This window comes from Buteo buteo, chromosome 10, assembly GCF_964188355.1.
Source record: "Buteo buteo chromosome 10, bButBut1.hap1.1, whole genome shotgun sequence".
Classification (NCBI taxonomy): Eukaryota; Metazoa; Chordata; class Aves; order Accipitriformes; family Accipitridae; genus Buteo; species Buteo buteo.
Genome location: NC_134180.1, coordinates 33965435 through 33989587, shown reverse-complemented (window position 1 = coordinate 33989587; position 24153 = coordinate 33965435). Strand labels below are relative to the sequence as shown.

Sequence of the window (24153 nt, the reverse complement as noted above, 5' to 3'; positions counted from 1 at the left end):
TTATTCAGGCAGATCAGCTATTTCATTCTAGACTGAACATGCAGCTCTATATGATATAATGCAGCATCACAGACTTTGATACCAGCTTTAAACAACTGTAAAACCATCCCCCAGCCCACATACAAAGTCTTTGAAAAAGACAACTAGTGAGCGTGGTCCTCTGTTTTTTGGCTAATTACTAGACTATGCTTGCTCCGTGGTTCTATGGTTGACAAACTAAATTCTGACAGGGCTGAAGATTGTGTTCACAAGAAAAAAAAAGAACAAACATTATACTAACTATTCAGTTTGTATAGTCTTGAGTTAGTAAGCAAGATTTTTATTTTACTTTTACTTACACAAAAGCCTACAGTGCTTTTGAAGCCGAAAAGAAACTAAATAATCATTTTAACCTGATATAGAAGTCAGCTTCTCAGTAAGAAACAATATGGCAAAGTAGGCAAGCTTACAGTCAGTGCTGACCTTAAAAATAAAAGGGCTAAGAATGCATTACCATGTTGCCTAAAGTTCCGCCGCTCCCTTCTTTTAACTTTGCACATTAAGGCTTAGCGTCTAACTTTTCACTCTGGGCAATACACAGAATTTCACTCCAAATCCAGTCTCTCTCTTTCACTTTTTTCTACTAATATTTCTTTTTGCATCTTTCTCTTACAAAAAATTTTGTATGCCCTCTCAACAAGAGCTCACCTCTCTAGTTTTAAAGAAACAACTGATCAGAACCTGTTATTACAACTGTTATGCCAACAAGTAATACTGCATCTTTAATACTAATGAATTGTCACATGGTCCTTACAAAATGGCATACCTGACAAAGAACTTGCCAAACTACCTCTTCGTAGCTTGCAGTCATCTTGACTTAGCTGACGATGGAGCTTGGTTTTCCCAGCAGATGAAAAGATGTCAGGATTGCTGAGCTTCCTGCAACGTAACGGAGTGGACTCTGTTATCATCTCCTGTAGAAAGAAAAACAAGAAGTTTGTTAATGACAGCTGTTTTCTGAAATATAGAATCTCCAAAGCATAAATGAGACTTTTTTTTTTTTAAACAAACACTCCCAGCCCCATAAAAACACCCTGCTTAAAATTGTAAATCCCCCTCTTTTGTGCCACATATCTGCACAGAAAGCGCATCACAAGATCCTAGGCAAATATGGTCCCTGAACACTACTGCTGTAAGGAATATCATTAATAATAGTCAGAAAAAGTTAATTATGCTACCGCAGTTATTTGCTCTTACAGTGTGTAGGAAAAGAGCCTACTGAAAAACTAGGCTCAGCTTGATTCAAGCTATTTCCTGCTAAAGCAAAGAGTATTTTCTCCAAATTCCTTGAATATTTATTGCCTCCAGTCTATGAGTAATATACCTATAAAGAAACTGTTGCAATGTCTAAATGCAACCCAAACTCCTATTATAAGTTACAGCTCTACTACAAGATGATATGTATCACTAAATAATAATTAGGATAGAGATCATCCTTTGTGTAATGTCTTTGTTATTACTATAAACAAAATTAGACATGTATTCGTCAGAAACACTCCCACACATGTAAATTCCTTTCACAGCATACAGCAAACTTTCAATCAAAATAGCAGTAGGTAGAACAGTGGCAAGCACAACCACAGTGCTTTCCTCGTCCATTTAATTGTTCTGGAGGTGTCAAACTTTCATTTCACACCCAAAGAAGAATTACAAGCATAGCTATCATACATGGATTTGAAGATATGACACTTTCCATTATAGCCTATATAGATTAACTCGGTCAAGTTCTCCCTTCTCTGCAGCATTGCAACATGTTCCACATGTCTTAACGGATTACTCCATTTTATTTCAAATGCCTCTCATTAGCTATACAGCACTTCAAGCCACGCTTATCCTCATAAAATCTCATCTGAGACAGAAAATAAACTGAAAGGAACACTTTCCCTGCATGATACATCACCACATGTTTTAATGTAGTTTTAAATCATGTTTAAATCAAAAATTAATCTATCAGTAATGGGTTTTAATTAAAATGTGCAGATTTCAGTCAAAATCTATTTCCGAAGTCATTATTTCAAATCTGTTCAGTCTACAGTGTTAGCCTCAACTGTCAAATCCAGACCAGGACTACACACTCTAAAAACTTCAAGGTGTTTTGGGTGGTTTTGTTTGGGGTTGGTTTGTTGGTTTGGGGCTTTTTTTTTTTTTGGGGGGGGGGGGGGGGGGGAGCAGGGGGGACATTAATAAAGTGGTTTTACATGAAAAAAATAATTTAATTTGAAATAGAATCCTCACTTAGCTCTGAGTCACTCATTCTCAACCTTTCTTAGACCCCATCTCCTTTTAATCATGAAATCTTTTGGCACCTCATAATAGTAAATAACTTTGTTATTTTGTTATTTGTTTGAGGGACAGATGCTTTGCTTTGCTCCGCATCTGCTTCAGTGGTACACCTTTCACAGGTTGAGAGGTACTGTGCTGATACAATTTCTTCCTCTGGTTACGGTTAGACATTCAGTCACCGCACTGTCTAAACCAGATCAAGAGAGAGACCTGGGTAACTTAAAGTAGGTCAGTTCACTTATCCAGTTCGTCACACAGCTGCAAACAGTTGTGTTGGTGCAAGAGTGGGGAGAGGCACAAAAACAAGTGACCTGGGGTAGAGAAAACTGCTTGAGCTGAAAATTACTTTAATCTTAATGTTCCTTATATGCATCTTGGAGCAAAGAACCTCACATTTTCATTTGCCTCTGTCCTTTTCCACAAAGGTACTGAAGACCTTCATTTCCAGCAGCCTATACTTCTGGTTTTCTGTCATTTGGAGAGCTGAAAAGACATTTACCACGCTTTCTGTTTGTACTTAGGAGTAAGCTAAGTAATTTTAAATTGTGACATTAGCAGTCCCCCAGCATGCCTCTGAAAGCTGCAGAGGCCAAGGGCAGAAAGCCTTTGCTGTTTCTATTTGGGATGGCAGAATGTGGTTACATATGTATACATGTCTGTAAGTAGACATACAGAAATATACACACACCCTTTTAATATGGCCTGTCCTAAATGCCTATAACATCTAAAATCTGTCATGTGTTTCCCAACTGTGACAGTCGGAAATTACCGTAACTCAAAAAAAAAAACCCCCCAAAAAAATAAAAAAAAAAAATGGAGACTCCAGGTTACAAGCAACGTCGTTAAAAATCTCATCCAGCCTACCCTCTCATACTCCTTATGCTTCAATTCCAACAAATGTTCCCAGCATCCTTCAACATCTAGCTACTTCCCTGAAACTAGTCATAACTCTGTTGAAAGGCTCTATGCACAAGATGCTACTGGTCATCCCTGCAGTCCACGTACTGCCTGCTTACACAAACCCCTAGAAAAGCCAGCTTTTTTACCACTCTCACTCTGCATAGGCCATTGCCACGATTGTCTTGCCTTCACCAGTGCATTTAGGTTCCTTTAGGAAGGGGGAGCACAGTCCTGCTTGCCAGGGTGATGCAGCAACTGTAGTTGCTCTTCCACCATGTTCAGCTGAGTTGGGGCAGGGGGAAGAAGAGGGCAGGCAGAAGACACACAGAAGCTAGTGCCAGTAGAAACAGTAGCTTGTCCACCTGGCAAACACATCTGCACCCAAGACAGAAACAGAATACACCCCTTACTTAAACTGCAGCTTTAGGGCACCCCCTTTACGTCCTGTTCCTCCCACCCAGCACAAATGCCAGAAAAGAAAATTTGGAGAGGGCGACACAGGAAAGAGCATCAGGGAACAGGGATAAGGCCACGTGGAATTTTCTCAGCTGCTTTTTTGCTGCTACTTCACTTTCACAAACGTCTCGCACATCTTGATGATGGTTTAGTGTGATGTCATTAGCTTGAAAGGTACGCCTTACCTCACTAACAAACGTCCAACAAATCTAGTAATTTTAGTCCAAGTCAACAATTAATTTAACATCCAAATCAACAAAAGGAACAAAAATCAGCATATACAAGAAAATAGGACTTTCTCTTCAAGAGAGAAAAACAAGGTATTCTTTTGCCTGCAAAAAATTTCAGCAGAACAGTACTGTACAAAAACAATTTTGAGATTATTGTGTTAATAAGAATACCCATCAGCAGTTAAAATTAAAATTTCAATATTAACATGAAGAAAAGTGTTCTAACTGGTACTTCTTTGTTTGTTCAAGGCTTTGGGGTTGTTTGTTGGTGGTTTTGGTTTTGGGGGGGTTTATTTGTTTTGGTTTAGTTTTCTTCCTCTCAGGTGCACACTCACCTCTCCCCCAACACACGCACACATCTCACCCGTCTCTCTCAGTAAACTGCAACTGAAAAAGAACATTCATTCATTTGGGGCACCAAAGTAAGGAAAGGCAGTAAAGTCAGAAACAAAAGTACTCTAAGTGGTGTTACAAGCAATTTCTGTATTTTACATCTCTTATGCAAATATATATAGACAATATATAGACATTCCAATATATAGACATTCGCATGCCCCTACCAACCAAAGGATGTGCCCACTCCCCTACCCTTCCCCTTTCCCCTCAATGCAGAGTCTCTTCTTACCGGCAAAAATAATTACAAATTCTTAGTATTTCTTCTTGAGTTACAGTACACAAACTTTTTAGATCTGATAATATCTAAACAAAGAGTACCCCAACTGAAGGAGCACATGGAGCACCAACACTGAAGGGCACACTTACTTCTACCACAATATCCGCTCAGCTATGACATCCTGCCTACACACACCTTTCAGGTCAACCAAATGGTATATGCTACTTCAAAACATCATTCCATATGCATTTCTTCAACAGCCATCCCCAGCTTAAACAACTCTTCCCCACCAGAACTTGCACCACAAAGATACGGAAGTTATAGTGGAAAGGTAACAGCTTCCCACACTCACCAAAGAATCTAGGCTGTCTTCTACAGGAAATAGGCTTAGTACATACTACATATGGAAAATTCTTCATAAGCCCTTTTTTTGTTAAGCACTTTAAACACTTGGGCAATATTCAGAAGCCTACATAGCTGTTGAATGTTTTGAAGAAAGGGACCCCAATCACACTCTGCAGGTTAATATACTGTTAAACTCACTTTTCAAATATTAAAAAAAAAAATCAGTGCACTGTTCTGAGACAGCCTATTATTTTTTAAAAAATGCTAAGTACAACACAGCCAGTTTAAAAGTTCATCTTCTAAGAGCTATGCCTATATTGTGTCAGCAAAACAATGAAGAGGGAAAGTTTTAACTTGACAACAATAGAGTTGTCTTTTGTGAGACTCTAATTTATTCCACTCATCCACCAAAACCCAGCTTTAATATTGCAGTTCATAGACAAACTACATGGAAATAGCAGTGGTTTATGTTACCACTCTTAAACAAGGAAGGAAAAAAACCCCACAGGAAGAGATCTTTCCTTGTCCTTGCACCAAAGCAAGATGCAATACATACAAAGGACAGAAAAATCTTACACAACATTCCAAATCAATGAATTAAGAAACTCTGCAGTGATAGAACAAAATTTTGCTTACATGCTTTCAAGTTACGAAGACTACCAGAGCAAATGGTTGAAGAGTAGATTACGCAGCACAGACTACCATAATTTTAAGGACTCCACTTCCACTTTTGAAAAGAAAAAATTCTTGCAGCTTTACAAATGAAAGCATTAGTAAGCATGTAACAGAAACACTTTGCTCACACAGTGTGAAAAGGACTGTGAGCCCCTCTCCTTTAATTTCTTTTCAAAGGTGATAGAAAAAAAAAAACTTCTTACTTTACTTTGGCCTTGTGTCATTTGCCACAAGCTAAAAAATCAGGCTCAAACAGCCAGCTGAATCCTGCAAAGCTTAGGGCTGAAGATAAAAGCGTGACACAAACAATCTTGATTTGCTAAGCAAAGATTATTCCTATCAGTCCATTCAAAGGTATACAAAAGGTTGGTCACATAACTTGAAACAGTAGGATCTGAAGAAGAATAGCAAAGGCTTTTCTTGAAGTGAGAACCTCTGCATTTTTCAGCTTGATCACTTAACACACTTGCACAGAAAAACAGTTAAAATAGTTGTGGCACTGGAAATACATACAACTGTTTCTCTTGCCTGAAATCTCACATAGGGGTTATTACACTCAGCAAGATGGAGAACCAGAGAGATTGCAACAATAGTTGCAGACAGAAGACAAGAAACCAAATATGCTTCCTGATGTGTAAGATTACACTAATATCCCACATTAAAATCCTGATCCAGTAATTTCAGAATACAGCTACAAGGAACCTTCTCAGCCATTTTTTCCATTTCATTGCACAAGGAAAGTCTCCCAAACAATTCAAGCAAGAAATAAAAGAACAAGCACATAAACCACTGCAATGATTTTCAGCAGCTTTTTTTTTTTAATGTTCATTTAATGGTGCTGCAAGAGAGTGACACAGCACAGATCCTAACCTACAAATGGCACGTGAATACTGAAAATGTGGATGCATGTCAAAGTACTTCCTTGAACTGCCAGAGGAAGTACCACGAAGTTAGTGAGACTGATATATCAGCAACAGATGAAACTTCTTAAGGAAAAAAACTTCTTAAGAACTGTCTTTATGGCCTACATTTAAGATGTAACAGATCATATAAAGCAGCACTTCCTTTCATGTAACTGTGTTACAACTAATTCAAAAATATATTTTTCCTAGAGATGTCTACAACAAGCAAAAATACTCAACTGTGACTAACAAGTATTCAAATATGCAGGTCAAAACATGTTAAACTATTAGCTGGGGGGACAAGGGGAAAAAAAAGGTCTACAAAAAAGTTTTCTGTGAACAGGTAATCAATTAACAAGAAAAGTGAGAAATCTTTTTTGTTTTTTTTTAAGCCTAATGAGCACAACGACCTAAGGTGATCTGGAAGTGAATTCTAGCTAACTGTTAGAAGGAAGAATGAAAATTTAAATACAATAAATTGGCAAAGAATACGCTAATATCACCCTATTTTGTAAGATAACCAATGAGTAATGCAACTTGAGGATAACTTGACACTTTCTGAATTTTTTTAAAGCAATAAAAATAGTCAACACTGAAAGCTGCATTTTCTATTTTTTAACACAGTACTGTTTGTCCTTTAAAAGATAAAAGCCTATTGTGTCAGGATTGTGTGCACATATCTGAGGAGCATTCTTTTCCTTCTCATCACTTTATATAATGTGTCTATATACCCTTAACAGAAGATAAATCTGATCCTGTCATTAGGTCTCCTCTAATATACTTTAAAATACCCTGAAAAAGAAAATTAAAGGCCTAGAGAACAGATTGCAGACTAAATATCAGTCTAAATAAGTAGCAATTAACGCAATGGAATCATAGTATTTATGCTTTAGTATTTAGCACTGAAATTTGCCTTAACTTTCTAGCCTGGACATGACATATTGAGGGAAGAGGGCTAGCAGGAAGCTGAGGTGAGCCCAAATGTGACCAAAATTGTAGGCTGAATAAGAACTTGTAACTAAGACTCTTCTTAACTATATCTGCTTAATTCATATACTTGCCAGCAGCATCCTGAAAAATGTCAGAGACAGCAGAATCAAGGAAAATTACATTAAATCAACAGAGCCTCTCAGAGGCTGTAATATATTGGTTTACTACATCAACAAGAGAAAAGTTTTGCAGAATATATTACATTATATAAAAGTGTCAGTATTTTAAAGACAGAAAAGAGGTTTACAATATTTTTTCCCTTTAATAGATTTATTTTAAGAACTTTGCAATAAATCCCAACATTCCCACAAAGGTAAATATATAAACTTAACTTAGTGTCAATATTAAGTTTTCAAAATGACTGGAAAGCTAAGCGTTATCGCCACAGTGATGTTTTCAACAGTTATACAGTGTAACACACACACATTTAACATTCTCAATACCTACAGCTTCCTCTGTACACTCATCTGCAGTTATAACACAGATGATAGAAAAGTTATAAAACAAATTTAAATCCTTTTGTATGAAAAAAAAAAATATCCCACAGTTAAAAACAAACAAGAAAAAAAGAATGTCTCCTGAAAGACACAGTATCAGAACCCTATACTATGAGATACACCCTCCTTATCTTGATCCTCCAACAGGAAGATTTTTTTCTTGTTAACTCTTCGGGAAACAACTCCAAGGCAGGTTTGATCAGAACTAATGAATCAGAAACTTTAATGTTGTTTCACCAGGGAAGTTCAAGTTGTTAGCTTTCTTGCCAAGTGACCCCAGCTGCAAGAACGCATTAAAAAGCTTGTTAAAAAGCAAAAGTGAATATTTACAACTATGTACACTATTGCCCCCTTTCTGAGGATCATTTAGATGCAGAATAATCTTATTCCTGATGGAACCACAGTCTAGAACACAAGGCAATTTGTGATTAAATGGTATCAGCTTGAATGTTTGGTCCTTATATGAAAATACAAATACTACCACAATGGTTTATACAAGCCAAGTATTTGATCCTACTTCAGGATCTCCTTACTAAGAGACAAATGAGTAGTATAATTCTTGAATTCAACTTGTAAATGCCTAAAGCCAAAATAATTTCATCTAGGGAAGAAAGAGCAACAGAGACTCTATAGAAGTCTGCATTAAACTTTGCAGAAGTTCAAAGAAACCACTATCAATGTATCAAGACTCAAAACCCCACTACGTGCTCACTAGTGACACTGAAAACAAAACCAGCCTGAACAAAGACACTGCACGTTAAAGGCCACGTCATTCCTTTATTATTGGTATTCTAGCATGAGTATTTCAAACATAAAAAGGTTGCATAGAGCAGGAAAATTAGCTCCTGACCAGATAAAAAAAAACATCAACAACTCAATTTGTCATTTGTACATTAGAATCCTGTCTGCTGTAAGGATTAAAAGAATCATGACCCTAAAAAAATGTGATTTGTAATAAAGTTTGGTGTTATAAGACATCAGTAATGCCTTCTCTCTTAAGATTTTCTTCCATTAAACTCAGAGGATGCACCAAGCCCATGATGTCCCAACATCACTGTCAAGTATTACTGCAAGTTCTCTTTAGCATCCTACACATTAACACTCATTTATCTTCTATATTCTTTTCTATTAGATTTTATACAGTCAAATACAGATGTAAATTTAGATTTGCTAAAGACCATAATCCACAGTATCAACAAGCCAAAACTTTTCTCATTTCCCAATTTCTTACAGACTTATTCAGATCTTTTTTACACAGAAAACACTGAATTTAACACCTTTTATCACAATTATGCTGTAAGAAAGACTAGAATGGGAACTGCTTAAGGAACCAGGCAAGCAGCAGAAACACAGCTGCATCTAAAGCTGTGCATGTAAAAAGACCTATGATTTCATATCGGTTATGAAAAGGAGAATTATCCAAACATCCTGCAGGGTGCCTTGATTTGGTGCAACATTGATGCTAATTTTTTTTTTTTTTAATGAGTGAGCTTGCAGATCTCCAACTATATTTATTTTCGTTCACATTACGAACATTGTCTCACCCTCTCATTCACAGGGAAAGAGCAAAACAACATAAAATACCTACTTAAATGTTTGTAAACTCTGTTTAATGCCTATAAACAAAGTTACAATCAAGTCATTTTTATTGGGAACGTAAAGTTCCTCTGTTTTGCTACCGAGATGAACAAGACCTAGTGACAGGTTAAACGTTCATTCAATTTACATAAACAAGCAACTGCTTCACAGCAATAGGACCTGTAAGAGAGTTTCACCTAATTTTATACATTGCAGACAGGAAGCTCTGGGTCACGTTTCAAAAACTGAGAAATTATCTGTATTAATATTTGATTCTCAGCCCAAAACAATATAGAATTTTCTATGCCTGAGGCACAAATAAAACATTTAAAATCAAAATACTAGCTAAAAATACAAAGTTTGGCAAGTGAACAATAATACAGTGTATTAAAATGTGCATGCTGCATAAAAATTGCTCATTTACTAACAGTGCAGAGTTCTAATATTCTTTTGAAAAAAGCACTTTCCAAAGAAAAATGTTAAGAGTCATTAAGTTTGAAGTACAGTCTCAAATAAAAGTCTCTGTTGGTCCAGTAAGAGATACAGCCCTTCAAAAACTGTCCCAAGACTAAGGGGGCTAAAAGGAGAGAAATATATGCCCAACTGCTATTCCAAGGCTTGTTTCAAATGAAGCTGCCGACAAAGAAAAGCGAAAGGTAAGTCATGAACTGAACTTCGGCAGGGAACCGCTCAGGTGAGTTAAAGGGGCTTTTCTAATCAGACATTCAATGACTAGTTACAGATAGGTAACACAATTTTAAGACTTGATCTTAATTTATAAAGTTCACTTGAATAGCACACTCTGCACAGAAAGAAAAGTTTGAAACCAGAAAACACTACAGAAATCCTCTTTAACCACACTACTTGTTTGCCCAGGATGCTTTTATGTATTGCAGCTATGACCTGAACAGTAGTAGGTAGCAGTGGAACTACCTGTAGTTAGACAGAGATTAGCAGCAAAATAAGATCTAACAAGGCACAATGCTCTGCTAAGAGTCAGAACACTATTTGTTCATATACATGATGAAGAAAGACCAAGATTCATTTTAATCTGGTGTTATCATCACTGGGGAAGATCATTATTTGCAGCAGGAAAAAAATTGAAACTTTTTTTTTGTTTCTGACAGTGAAAGTTCCAATCATTTGGCATCAATATTTTTGCCTTCATGAACCATCTGGAATCTTCTCACTTCCTACCACAAATGAGATAAGCACATCAATGCACAGCAAAAATAAGAAGCACTTATGTGAAGTTTTCCTGAGAACAAATTTTCACTAAAACTCAACAGCAGATCTGCACATATGGAATGGGAAAAAAAATTATCATTTGATTATAGGACTGCAAATAAAACTACCAATGGCTTTAGACCTAAAGGAAATTAAGTTAACCTTTGGAAACACAACAAACACTTAATCCTTAGCTTTTCTTAACAGAAATCATATAAAATGGCAGACAAAGATAAACTAATTCACAATTCTTATCAATGTCTACACAAAGAAATGGAGTCTCTATAGTCTGGCACAAAAGCTTCTCCTTACCAAGCAGCATAATACAGTTCCATCCCAAAGAAACAACAGCCAGAATTTTTTTCAAGGACAAGCCATGTGTTTCTTCCCTTCTGCTTGAGAACAAAAACAATGCCCAACTGTTAGGTTTATGAACATCACCAGGCCTCAAGCTCAAACTGAAAGACTACAGTCAGTAGACACTTCTGCTAAAGAGTCTGCTAAACTGGCAAAACAATGCTGCAGACAGATTCTCCTCTGTCCTAAAAACAGGGAATAATGCAAAGGTCAAAGAACGTACAGATACCTAACTGAATGCATAATTTAACTTTCAGGATCACGTATTTTTGCCATGTTCACACTGCACAGGTCCAATTTAAATCATTTCATAAAATAAAGTAGCATTTGCTACTAATATGTCACTGCATCCATCGATGCCTAATGTTTAAACATTTAAATGCCTACAGTCACTTCATTAACTATACAACTCATTTATAAGCTTTCCTCTAAAACAGTGACTGTAATTTATTTATTTGTACTCTCTGATCTTCTGGTGCTGTCCAGAATACTTAACATCAGTCCTGACCACTAGATTTTCTTTAAAGGACTTTTCTGAGGGTCCATATTAAAATGTGATTTTTATGATAATAAAGTGCTTGTAAATACACTAAAGATTGAATGGTATGATTTTAGTGAATAATAAACCAGTTTTAATTATTAAGCATTCCATTTTTGAGATGACATTTCCTTGCTCTGGGGTCCCACAATGGTTTCTTTAAAATAAAACTGGGGTTTTACTCCATTTCAAATGGCAAAAAATACAACCATAAGAAAAGCTGCTGCTAGCCCTCTCAGTGAACAGAGGACATGCAACTACCAGGAGATTAACAGCATAAACATCAGAAAAACAATGCAAGACATTAAATTATTTCACTGCCTATCAGTACATTTTTTTCCTTAAGTAGCTCCACAAGCCTCCATTACATACTCCTCTCCAGTTTTGCCCTTCCGAGAGTTTAACACTTTGCTTGCATTAGTGAAGTTGGATTCTCTGGGTACCGTACATGCTTCCTCAGAAAGCTCTGAAAGCCACATAAAGGACAAAGCTATCTATGCAGTTTTGCTGATGTGTGCTTGCTTTGCAATGACAAATTGTATTGTAAGAAAGAGCGCAGAGAAATGCAATTTGATGATTCTAAGCTGTATGCTCTTCAATGCAAAGAGAAGCAAACCCCAAGTTTAAAACCTGCGATAACTGGAAATCAACATGCACAGGGAGAAAGTCTTCCTGGAAACATGGAACCACGCTTAAACCATCTGTAGAATATAACTCAGGTATTTATGCAGTCCTTCTGCATGTGTATGACTCTGTGTCATGAAAACAGCACACATAAGCAGCAGTATCAAGTTCTGGTTATTAGACATAGTACCAGGAAGGCATATTAGAAAACCACCTTTTTTTTTTTTTTAAATCACTCTTATTGAGCTCAAAGCATGACAGGTGTGTATTTGAAGGATAAAAGAACATGCTTGAGCATCAGTTAATCAATCTGACAAATACTACATTTCAAAAAATTTTCAAGCTTCCTGAAATGCAGCTACAAGATGTTTTCACAAGTTTTCACCCCACAGACAGTACTGAATTCCCCTCACTCCTTAGCGGATGTACCTTTTGCACTGAGTTTTTGTTTGGATGGACTAAGAAAAAAATGACAAAGTGTCTCAAGTTTGGGTCCAACTGTACACATAATTCAGCCTTCAGTAAAACTGCTTTCTATATGTTGCAGGCCAGCATTTGTTTACCATTGTAACCATTCTGTACTTTCTCTTCCATCATGAAAGACAAACTGGTCTGTGAACTCTTCTACCAAATCCAATAAGGAAAAATCAACAGGGATGGCAGGACCTACAAAATCATCTTTTTTTTTTTTTTTTTTAAATCCTGATGTGCTAGCAGCTAACATATTAAAGTGATAAACACATAGGGTATACTGAGGTAATTCCCATAAGACAGCTCACAGTCACTGCAAGAAGTTAGGGCTAGCAGAATGTAGCCCCATATAAGCAACAAATTTTAAGTGTTACCAGAAATCTATCTTGAATGGATTGCTGGATGTTTGGACAATGTGCAGATAATGGAAGCAGTGCCCCAGAAGTGCACTGAAAATTCAGCTTCTAACTATTGTTAAGTATTTTTACTATTAGCAGAATTAGATGAGATGCCAAACAACAAGAGTTTCAGAAATACTAGCATGACACGGTAAAGGCCAAAGAAAAAAAAGTTATCCAAGTGCCATTCAATTAAGTAGTTAAATAACTCATCTTGGCTTTGTACTGTTGAAAATGTTTATGGTGGATTACCTGTCACACTATGTAGTAAAAAACATTAGAGAAAATCTTCCGCTATAGACAGTTTGGGAAGACATGTGTGGACTGAAACTGAATCAGAAATTACATTTCAAAAATTCTTAAACTCCCCACAGTCCAACCTTAACAGTGCTAGCTGCTTCTGGAAATTTAAACAGGTACACAGAATGTTTTAAAGACCGTCTTGCTTCTACATTCATGAAAATCCAGATCAACTAAAAGGTTTTGGAAAGTATTTTATTGTTAATTTGTTTACTATATGTATAAGAAAAGGTGAAAACATTTATGATGCAGTTCTAATAGCAAAGGCATGATTTTTTCCTGAAAGGAAACAGAGCATCATTCTATCTTCCATGTAAATAATGTACTTCCATGTAAATAATGTACCTCCATTAATGCTAGAGTGATTCCAAATAGGAAAAAACTGACAAGCTAGACAGCTAGATTTTTTTATTATTGCTGGGGTTTTAGTCTTGAACCCTATTCCCTCACTGCACTGTAATGTGTATTTATAACAGGACATTTGAAAATAATTTCTGACAGATTACTAGTTTTAGGGTTCATGGGACCTAAGCTGTAAGTTAGATGATACACTATTACAAAAAAACACAGCTTAGAGGAAGAGTAAGTGAAAAAAATAAAAGCTTTTAAAGCAGGTTTTAAAGGTAACAACAGACCTGCTTCATTACAAACCAAACAAGGCCTTCAGATCTTTCCACTACAGTGAGATACCACAAAGCATTAACCTTCTATGACCAAGAGTGACATCTATCAAGACATCAAAAAAACAAGCACATTTTCACCACCTGAAATAGATTTTTCTACTTTCTTGCAAAAAGGTAGCTTTTTGAGTGATCATGGACTCAGCTTCTTCCTCCAAAGAGCAGCATTTTCACCAGGCTTCAAATAGTACTACATCACTACAAAAAGACACTAACCACAGCACATCATCATTTGACATGGAAATGAAATTGTTAAAACTCTACATGACCTGCCTATTTAGCTACTGTGGTTCTTGAGGAACAAGGTCTTGATGGGTGATAAAAGCTTTTTGGTTTGGTCTCAAACAATCCACTAACCTGGTGGTCTTCACTGCTTGCTTAGCTTCAGCTACTCAGGTTCCATGAATAAGAATTAGATGAGAGTAAAAAAACCTTTTATTTTAAATAAATGCCTATCATCATATCTATAATAATCCACTGCATTTCTTATAAGCACCAAAGCTATATTAGCTTATGGAGCACAACAGGCAGCCCAGGCAATAAAAATTACCTATCAGATGAAAATAAAAAATTGCCTCTTCTAGAGACTCTAAGAACTACCTTGACAGGCAGGACAACATTCACATTCTTTGCACTGTAAGAAGGCATATGAGCTTGCTCAAGAAGTAAGTCAACTTCTAGGTATAAATTCAATAACGCATACCCATTCCTCCAACACAATACACACAGATATTACTTGGTTTCCCAACACATACAGTCAGGAATATATCCACAGTCTGAGTGTTTTGTAGATGCTTAATCCCAGCTTTGGACAGCACCCCACTGTTACCCTCAAGTGCTCTGTAACAAATACTGTGTAACAGCAGCTTTTCCCTTCAAGCTAATAACTGATTATGATTATAAATACAAGTAGTCCCTCACCAAATCCAGCCACTTCTGGTAGAAGACTTCTCTTGGCTCCTTCACTTCTATGCTCCTTTTGGACAAGAAAAGCAGTGCACTGCTGAACTCAGATGCAAATAATCAGCAACATGAACACCTATATATTCATAATCTCTCCACTGCCTGCTTAGCTATTCTAATATGCAAAATATGAAATCAATGCAGCTAATACACAATATTTGCTCTTACTCTTCACTTGTGACAGGAAAGTGAAATCTCACATGAGCAAGCTGAATCATCTAAGCTGCTGATGCAATGCCTACCTAGTTATTGATTCACACAAATCGATTTAAACAAATTAAGTTTATGCATTAATATTCAACTTTGAGGGAAGCGATGTTTTTATTATATCAGGCCAGAGAAGTGCCATATGTCCTTTGGCACTATTTTGCTATTATCTAACAAGCCCATGGCAGAATTATTGGTCACTTAAATCTACGTCCCTTTTGTCTACTTCTAGATTAATCTTTGGCTCAATTCTGTTATTATCTAACAAGCACATTGCAGAATTGAACACTTGACTCTATTCCCCTTTGCCTGCTTTTAGATGACATTTTTCTTCAGTCACTTCCTCTCCCCCCCCCATACTTCTAAACATTAGTATGAACATACAAGTGAACTCAGAGCAACATGTTGCCAGCAGCTGCCATTGCTGCCCGATCAAAATACTGAAAGGCAAAACTATGGCTAATGAAGAAGTCAAACCAGAGTAGCTCTGGCATCAAGAAGAATCAGCTCATGGAAGACAGCAAGACACACCTACAGGACATCAAGAGGTTTGTTCTTTCTGGCTTCTTTTCTTGCCTCCTCAGGAAAAGGACAGAGAAGAAAACAGTGACAGAACTGTTCATGTCATAGGGAACAGCTCTCTCTTCGGCAGCTATGGTCTGGCTTCTTCATTACCTTTATTTCTCCACAGAGGAGGGGATAAAATTAAGAAATTAAACTCTGAGGATGAGTAAGAATGCCTGCCAGCCAACCATATGCTCTGGACTCTGGTTCACCATATCAGAAGCTTTACAGAATAGAACTCAGCATCTTCTTATTAAAAAAAAACCACAACATAAACACTTATTTTTTGCTCTCTCCCTATAATGAGAAAAAGAGCTAGAGAGCAAAAAAGGGAGATGGGAAAAGGAAGTCTGAGGTCTACAAAGAGTAACTGAGTTTCTAATGTTAAGTCACATTGACAGCTTGTAATTTAGGAGTCTTTACCAATGTCTTCTTTAAGACTTTCTTTAGCTCCCTTGATGAAACAGGCACAGGAAAAGAATTGCTCTAAAATCAGCCCTAAACGGCAACAAAATCCCAAAACAGGTAGGTAGAGGTATTTATGTAAAACAATGGTTCCTGATCTTCCAGAATTCAGCAGCACTCCATCTCTCCTTTGATAAGGAGGAGCAATGATGCTTACAGAACATATTTGCTATGTTTAATCTATATTTGCTTTTATGGAATCTGTAATGTGAATATTAAAAACTACACTTTATTGCAAATGCAATCTGCATTGCTAGCAATATGTCCATTTGATTCTGTTTATTTGCTTGAATTTTGGAAATAAACCTCCATCTTCTTCAGATTAAGTTTCATCCCAGCTTATACATTTTGATAGGAAGTTAGAAGACAGCTTTGAGTGTTGTGAGCTGTTAATCATAGGGTCCGTGGCTGGGGGAGCAGAACAGGAGCTGCAACAGAGCTCTGATCAGCAGCCTGAGAGACAGAGATGTAGAGAAAGCTCAGAAGCAAAGTGTCAGCTGAACTCCAAAAGCCTGCTGCTTCACCTATCAAACAAAAGGGAAGACTCAGGGTAGAAATAACCAAAGAACACTAAATTGTTATGAAATCTACGTACAGGGCTCATCACAATAGAGGTACTGCCTTTAATAGCACCAATGGCACCTAGAGGGAAAAGGAAAAAAAAAAAGAGAAAAAATTTATTATATTTGAAGCACAGAAGTTCTGATTAGGAAAAAAGAAAGATCTTTTCAATTTCCAGGCTTGCCACGCAGCAAGGAAAGCATGGTAACAGCTTCTTTGCAGCTGTGGAGGCAAAACAAATCTGACTAGCACTCTGGGGTTTGGCCAGTTTCTCCCTGCTGGTCACTGACTGCTTTCCAAAAACACGAACAGGGTGAGAAGTCAGTGGAAAAGATCCTTTGCCATTCCTTCAAGAAAAAAAAAAAAATATAAAGACAACATGAGAGGCAGGATAAGCTTTCCAACCTAATGTTCATAAGCACTCGTGGACCAATTTGCACTATGTCCTGAATACATGGAGTAGAAATATCCACATAGCCATAATGTTACAAAACTCTCTCTCACATGACACACCCAACTGTGGTAATGCAGTCCCCGAAGTTGTAAAAAGACAAGTATTAAACAGTAGTAGAGAAGTAACTTTGTGATCACACTGTTCCAGGCTGCTGCCAGAATACTACCTATTTTTGGTGCACTCGCTCCAAGAACAATCAAGGGGAAAGCACAAAGTGCTAGAAGTAAAAGAACTCAGTATCTTCTGTTCCAACTGAAGCTAGATTTTACATTTCAAGTACTTATACATGGAAAAGATATCAAATAGTAGAGAATTTTTACTGCCTGTGCTAGCATAGGCATATTCCACAGCTCAAAGTTGGACATTAGACAAAACAAGCCTTGAAATAAGATGTGGTTTAGTTTCCTAACTGCAGGTATAATTAAACATTGGCAGAGCTTTCCAGAAAAGGTGACAGGCACACCATGATCTAAGGCTAAGATAAGATCAATTTCTAAGAGAGAAGTTTTAATTTATCTTTCAGGAAAGCTCCAGAGCCTACACATGTGGGGAAATCACACTGCATAACCACAGTAATCCATTTTGGCTTTGGGACATACAGATCTACAAAGCTTCAAAGACACGTGGAGAGAAAGGAATACTTTTCCTGCTCTCAGAAAGTTTGCAGCACTACAGTTCCAAATGACTATAATAGTCAAATGATTTGATTGTTAAGTCAGTTACTTTGTTCAAAGCTCAGGAAATACTTTCTATCCAATTCAGAAATGACAAAATGTACTGTGGGGAATACCCAAGATCACCCTTCTTCAGGCACACCAAAACTGACAGCTGGAGATAAGTCTACTGCACTGACTGCCCTACAGAAAGGGCTCCCCCAACACAAAACTAACCAGGACTAAGGAGGTTTTTCATCCTTCTCAATATTATGTATGCAGCTTGCCTGCTGGCATCAGCTGAACATTTCCCATACAATGAACGTACGGGGAGCCTCCACGTTTAGCAACATTTCAGTCCAACTCTACGTCAGCAGCAGCCAAGTTAAACTTTATACAAGACAAAGGGTCCATCTAACCCAAAATACCGCCTCTACAACTTGCAGTCCCTCTACCAGCTCCCTGAACTGCTTGTTGAGATTCTGCTACTGTTTTCCCCTTTGTTTCTTTATTATCCCTCAAAATCACAAAGTCATGGAATCTACTCATAAATCCTCTCCTGGCCCTGGCCATCCACGGCAAGAGAAGAGGGAAGCTTGACAGAAGCGAGGGTAAAATGTTGACAAGCATGGTGTCTGTTTCTATTCCCTCATCCTGTCACATCTCCGAGCAAAGCACCACTGGGCAGCAGCCACTAGCTCCCTGGATGCCTTTAGAGCAGAGAATGCTGTTCAGGGATATTCAGTGCTCAGTGTCCTGTATTTTTACTCTTTTGACCCTCAACCTCCATGCCCCTAGACCTACCACAATACTACAGCTTTCCTTGTATGTGTTCCCCTCTTGCTCTTCCAGACACTGAAGAGTCCTTTATATGGTAACTTTGACTTCTACCTGAAGTAGAAAATGCTAATAAAAGCACCTCTGACAAATACTGGCTATGATCCATGTAGGATCTTTCACAATAAATATCACAATGCCTCAAACTAATTATGTAAGCATGACATGGAAACAATCTAACGCTTACAATATGCCTCTGGATGAGGGTGACTGTCACTCCTAAGCAACAATAACCTTCACCTCAACTTTCCATTTTTGTCCTTCAATGTAGTCACAGAACATACAATGATTAGGCTGATGCTTTACAGAAACCCAGGTGGGCTGTGTTTGACAAAGATGCCCTCGCTCAATGAAACCAAACTGCCATGGGATAAGAAGGACAATTCAACTACGAATTAATGACTGATTAACAGATAGGAAATAAGAAGCTGGAACAATTAGCCTTTTTCCCAAAAAAGAAAGATCACCAGTGGAGTCCCACAAGGATCTATTCTGGGATCAATACCTTCAACATTTTAAAGCAAAATCTAGCAAAGAAGCTTAGCACTTACGTGACAGAGTTAGCTGACAATGCTTAAAGTTATTCCAGGTTGCAAAAGCGATGGCCAAAGATCTGAAGAAGACCTTAATGATACTGTTTAAGTGGGCTGTAAAATAGCAGATAAGATTAAATGTAGATAAATGTAAAGGGATGCATAATGTAGGAAAAAATCCTAAATTTATATACACAATGACAAATTCTGAATAGCTATTACCACTTAAAAGAGTGATTTTGGAGTTATAATAGACAGTTCCATGAAAGCGCCAACTCAATGTTTAAAGATCGTCAAGAAAAAGCAGGTAGGAGATTAAAGAATAAAACTTCATATGCTATATAAGTTTACAGGGTGTTATATGCTCAAATACTGTAGCCAGTCCTGGTTTACTGTTCCCCAACCCTGTTCCTCTGATATCTGCATCACTAACTCCAGTCAGGAACACACCTGCAAAAGGTGCAAAGAAAATAGCAAGGACAATGAAAAGGTTAGAGTCACTTCTTTCTAAAACTCCTCTGGAAAAGTCACAAGCAAGGGATGGTAAATAAAATAAAAAGTTATCAAGCCATAAGCTACACAGAAGAACATGGATTCTCTTTTTCGCTGCCTCTTCCAATACAAGAATTAACAAATGAGGCATGAAACAAGCAGGTAGAAAGTTCAAAAGCAAACAAAAAAGAAGTGTTTTTTCCACACCAAATGTATTTAAGCCTTATAACACTCAGCCACAGGATGCTGTGGATGCTACAAGCATACATGGCTTCAAATACCAATTGGACAAATTCATAGAAGAAAAAACCCACTGGGGGCACTAAAAACAAATATCACCTCTAGTTCCGGAAACCTGTGAGCCACAAATTACTGGAGGCTGGGAGAGGTATTTCCTCAATATACACTATACTCTTCTCCAAGCATCTGCTTTTTGGCAGCTCAGAGAGGCAGGATACTGGGCTAGAGGGATCTTTAATGTGACCAAGAACAGTTATTTTTATGTTCTTACGTAACTCATAAAAAAGTGAAAACATTAATCGTATGTACACGTCAGAACGACAAGCACAGCACATTAAAGGACCAGATTTTCAAAGGCCTAAAGGTCAGCACAGTGACTAACTACTACAGTCACAGTTTGATAAGTACTTTTTCCAGCATTATAATAGCTTAGTCTCCCCCAACCACAAACTTGTGCAAACGTATGGCAAACAAACTGTGAAATCTGAATTTTATTCAGAACGGTTCCCTGCAGCTGTGCACACTGCTGCATTGGTACAACTGAGGGCATACTACAGGCTTGGAATAACAATGCTACTTAAATCAGAAGTGGCCCCAGAGGAAATATTTGTCAAGCTGCAAGCTGCATCAGTGGAAATGGAGCATCGCATCACACTGTCTTTTGTATCTCAGAAGGCCCTTTCCACCACATCCACCCTACCAACTCCTGATGTTTAAAGAAATACTGAATTACTGATATTAAAGACAGAAATGCTGTGAGTAGACTTATCTGTCCTGTTTATTAAATTTGTTCAACTCGTCTATTTCCAGTTGCTTACCACATTTACAAAACTTCCACCACTTCAAATGGAAGACAAAAGGGGAGAGGGGATGAGAGGTTCTGCTTTGAAATTTGGGGAGGCATCTCACACAGGTTGAGTAGAAGCTTTCTTAACTTTAGCTGCAAAACTCCTCGACAACTCCATCACACTGAATACTCACCAGCACGTAAAGATCTGTTCCTACAAGTCACATCAGGTCTTAGTCAGAGCACCCAAGCTAAAAACAAACTGGCAGTATCTCCCATTAAAAAGCCTTGTGCATCTCAAAAACTGGCACTTCTGAATTTGCAGCCTTTCCTGCTTTACCATGTTAATGTTGTTTTGGTGAAGCTTCCCGAGTGTTCAATACACTCTATGGTACGTAGTGTGTTCTGTATGCATGACTCGTAAAAAGTTTAGTTCACAACTACCAAGAACAGAAATAATTTACTCTAATTTCCATGTCAATATCATATACAATATATCAAAACAGTACAACAAACACCTTGCTATTCCATTTGATAGCTCTACCAACCAACAACTATTTTAATGGATAGTTGGGAAGAAACTAAGTCAGCTCTTCTGCTTTCAGATTATGATTTATTTCTTGAATAAGGATATTAGTGTTCTTTAATTGTTTCAGGAAGTGATAAGCATCAAAAGCAGCAGCACCTCTTAATCACTTGGCTTAAGAAGGCACTAGAGAATAAAATAAAAAAAAAAAAATTAAAAAAATAGAGCTCTCTTCTTCCAGGGCCCAGTCCGAGAAATCTCTATTCAAGAGATACTCACTAGTCAAAGCCAAAATACAAGTCTCCTATAATTAAAGGCAATGTAATGCAGCTTTTCTAGAAAAACCTAAGAAATTTAAAAAAAAAAAAAAGTAAACCTGTGCATCTGCAATAATGACATAAACGTAAGTCACCTTTTTCACAACAAAAGTCAAATAACCTAGTTTTTCACTTTGGTCCTAAAAATGGCAAAACAAAGCAGTGAATTACTGCATCTTGGGAGTCTTCATACTTGTGATACTTTCTCCTTCTCTTCAAAAAAAAAAAAAAAAAAAAAAAGGCACATTAGTTGCCATCTACATTTTTAAACTGCTAAGTCTGATCCCGCATTTTCCTCTCTGGTAAAACTAGGAATATGAAAACACATTGAAACAAAGTTCAAGATCTCTTGGGTCTCCAATCCCTGTGACCCTAAGCAGCAATCAGTAGATCTTTTTTTGTGGGGGTGAAAGACCTAAAAGCAGATCCATTGAACTTAGGCACTCTCACTTTTAAGTGAGCCTATGCCTTTTCGAATATCTGCAAAGGTATGTTTCCCAAACAAACCACCACTTCTTGCACTAAGAATTAAGACCTAAGAAATGCTGGAAAACGCATCATAACTAATGTCACAATTAGGAGTGACCTACAGAAGGTTACTAGCAAGAAGCATTCTGTGATTATTACTACCAGCAAGCACAGAACACGAAGTAGATTTCACCGCATCCTCCCTCGCTTCTTCACCGCCGTGCAGGCAGGACTTCTGCCACCCCGACGACTCCCCCACCGCTCCCTCAGCGCCACGCCGCCAGAACCCTGACACACCGCCACATCCACCCCTCCCTCTCCTGGGGCCATCTACCTGACGATGCCCACGTCACGTGGGAGGATGCTCGCAGGATGCAGCCTCCCCCCCCCAGGCCGACCCCTCCCGCCGAGCGCAGCACCTCGCCTCTCCCCGACCCTCCGCCTCCCGCCACCCTCCGGACACTCTCCGTGTCCCCCGTCCCCCCCCGCGCCGCAGCCGCGGGAGCCCCCCGGCCCGGGCCAGGCGCACCCCTGACCTGCGACTGCGGCAGCCGCAGCCCGGCCGGGCGCGGAAGGCGGCACCGCCGGGCGCCCCCGCCCGCCGCCGTCCCCCGCCACGCGGGGCGCGCGTCTCCATGCCAACGGCCGCCACCGGCACGGCTCCCCCCCCCCACCTCCGGCCCCACGACCCGGCTTTACCCTCTCCAGCGCCTCCCGGCAAGGCGCCCCCGCGGCCCTGGCGTCCTCCGGGTCCTTCCTGCCGCCGCCCCCCAGCAGGGTGGCTCTCCGCTCCGCCGCGCTGGCGGCCACCGCCCGCCCGGGCTCCCTCCGCGGCGGCGGCGGCGGAGCCGCTTTGTCCCCCCGGGAGCGGCCCTTCCTCATCGCGGCGGCTTCTCCTCAGCGGCGGCTGCGGCACGACTCGGGCCCCCGCGGCGCGGAGCCGGCCATGGCCGGCGGGAGTCACGGAGAGCCGGGGCGGCGCCGCCGCCACCGTCGCCGCCACCACCTGCGCGCGGGGCGGAGGGACATGCCCGCCCGCCGCCGCCGCCGCTCCCGCCGCCCGCCTGTCAGGGAGCGCGGGCGCAGCGGCTGCCGCGGCGCCGCCTCCCCCCACCCCCCCCCCCCGCCGCGCGCCCGCCCGCCCGCCCGCTGCCTATCGCGAGAGCACCGGCGTCGCGGCGGGGAAGAGGCGCGAGACTTGGCGGGGAGGAGGGAAGGAGGGGAACGCGCGAGACTTGTCACGAGGGGCGGGCGGGAGGTGCGAGGCGGGAAAGGGCGCGGGGCAACTTGGGAAAGGCAGCGGGCGCCGCTGAGGGAATGGCGGTCTCGCCGACGGGCAGCGGCGCCCCGCACGCTGCCCCCGCCAGCCCTGCGCGGCTCCCTGCGCCGCCGCCGGTGGGAACACACGCAGAAGGGAGGAATACACCGCGGGGGGGGACCACAGCAGTCCGGCAGCCTGGCTCCCGGTAGGGCTGCCCGGGGAAGTGACGCCTCCGGGCTGCAGATGCTCTGCTGCCCTGCCACGAGAGGAGGGACAGGGCTGTCTCGTTGCGGTCGCAAAAGGAGGCTCAGAGGTGTAGACTGAGGATGCACAATGCAATAGTGTCTCCGGGGGGGGGGGGGGGGCGGGCAGTGTTTCTGCCCCCATCGTCATCATCCGGGATCAGCTCAGGTGTCCAGCAGCAACCGGCTTCCGTGTCAGTAAACTCTTAACTGCCCCTGGAAATGTAAGGTGAGCGCAGGACCTTTCCTGTGGTGTCACCAGTAGCAGGTGGCATTTGGGAAAACGCCACACTTCTTTGTTCCAAGAGGCCCGCCGACTCCTCCAGTGTGATATGGTGGGAATCAAGCCCCAGCCCCCAGCAGCGCTGGCGTGACTGGAGCCTCTCTGGGCAGCCCCCAGCCCTCTGCAGGAGCACTGAGGTGCAGGAAGACGTTTACCAGCTGTGCCATCAAGTGCTACAGCCCACTTTTTCATGGAGA

General features: G+C 40.1%; 1 protein-coding gene across 8 annotated transcripts in view; it reads right to left on the bottom strand.

The window, feature by feature from the left end:
• MAST2 (microtubule associated serine/threonine kinase 2) overlaps window positions 1-23220 on the bottom strand; it is a 198647-nt gene extending 175427 nt beyond the window's left edge. For 3 of the 8 annotated variants that reach the window (XM_075037005.1, XM_075037008.1, XM_075037009.1), the window contains exons 1-2: window positions 22870-23219; window positions 806-953 (exon numbers count right to left, since the gene is read on the bottom strand). In XM_075037005.1, the coding sequence (XP_074893106.1) occupies window positions 806-953; window positions 22870-23052 (331 nt within the window). In that variant the 5' untranslated portion in view covers window positions 23053-23219. Of the gene's footprint in view, window positions 1-805; window positions 954-4243; window positions 4296-11047; window positions 11066-22869 lie in introns of those variants that run through there. The other 5 variants (XM_075037012.1, XM_075037014.1, XM_075037010.1 and 2 more) reach the window with 4 other exon arrangements.
• Window positions 23221-24153: the final 933 nt, after the last annotated feature.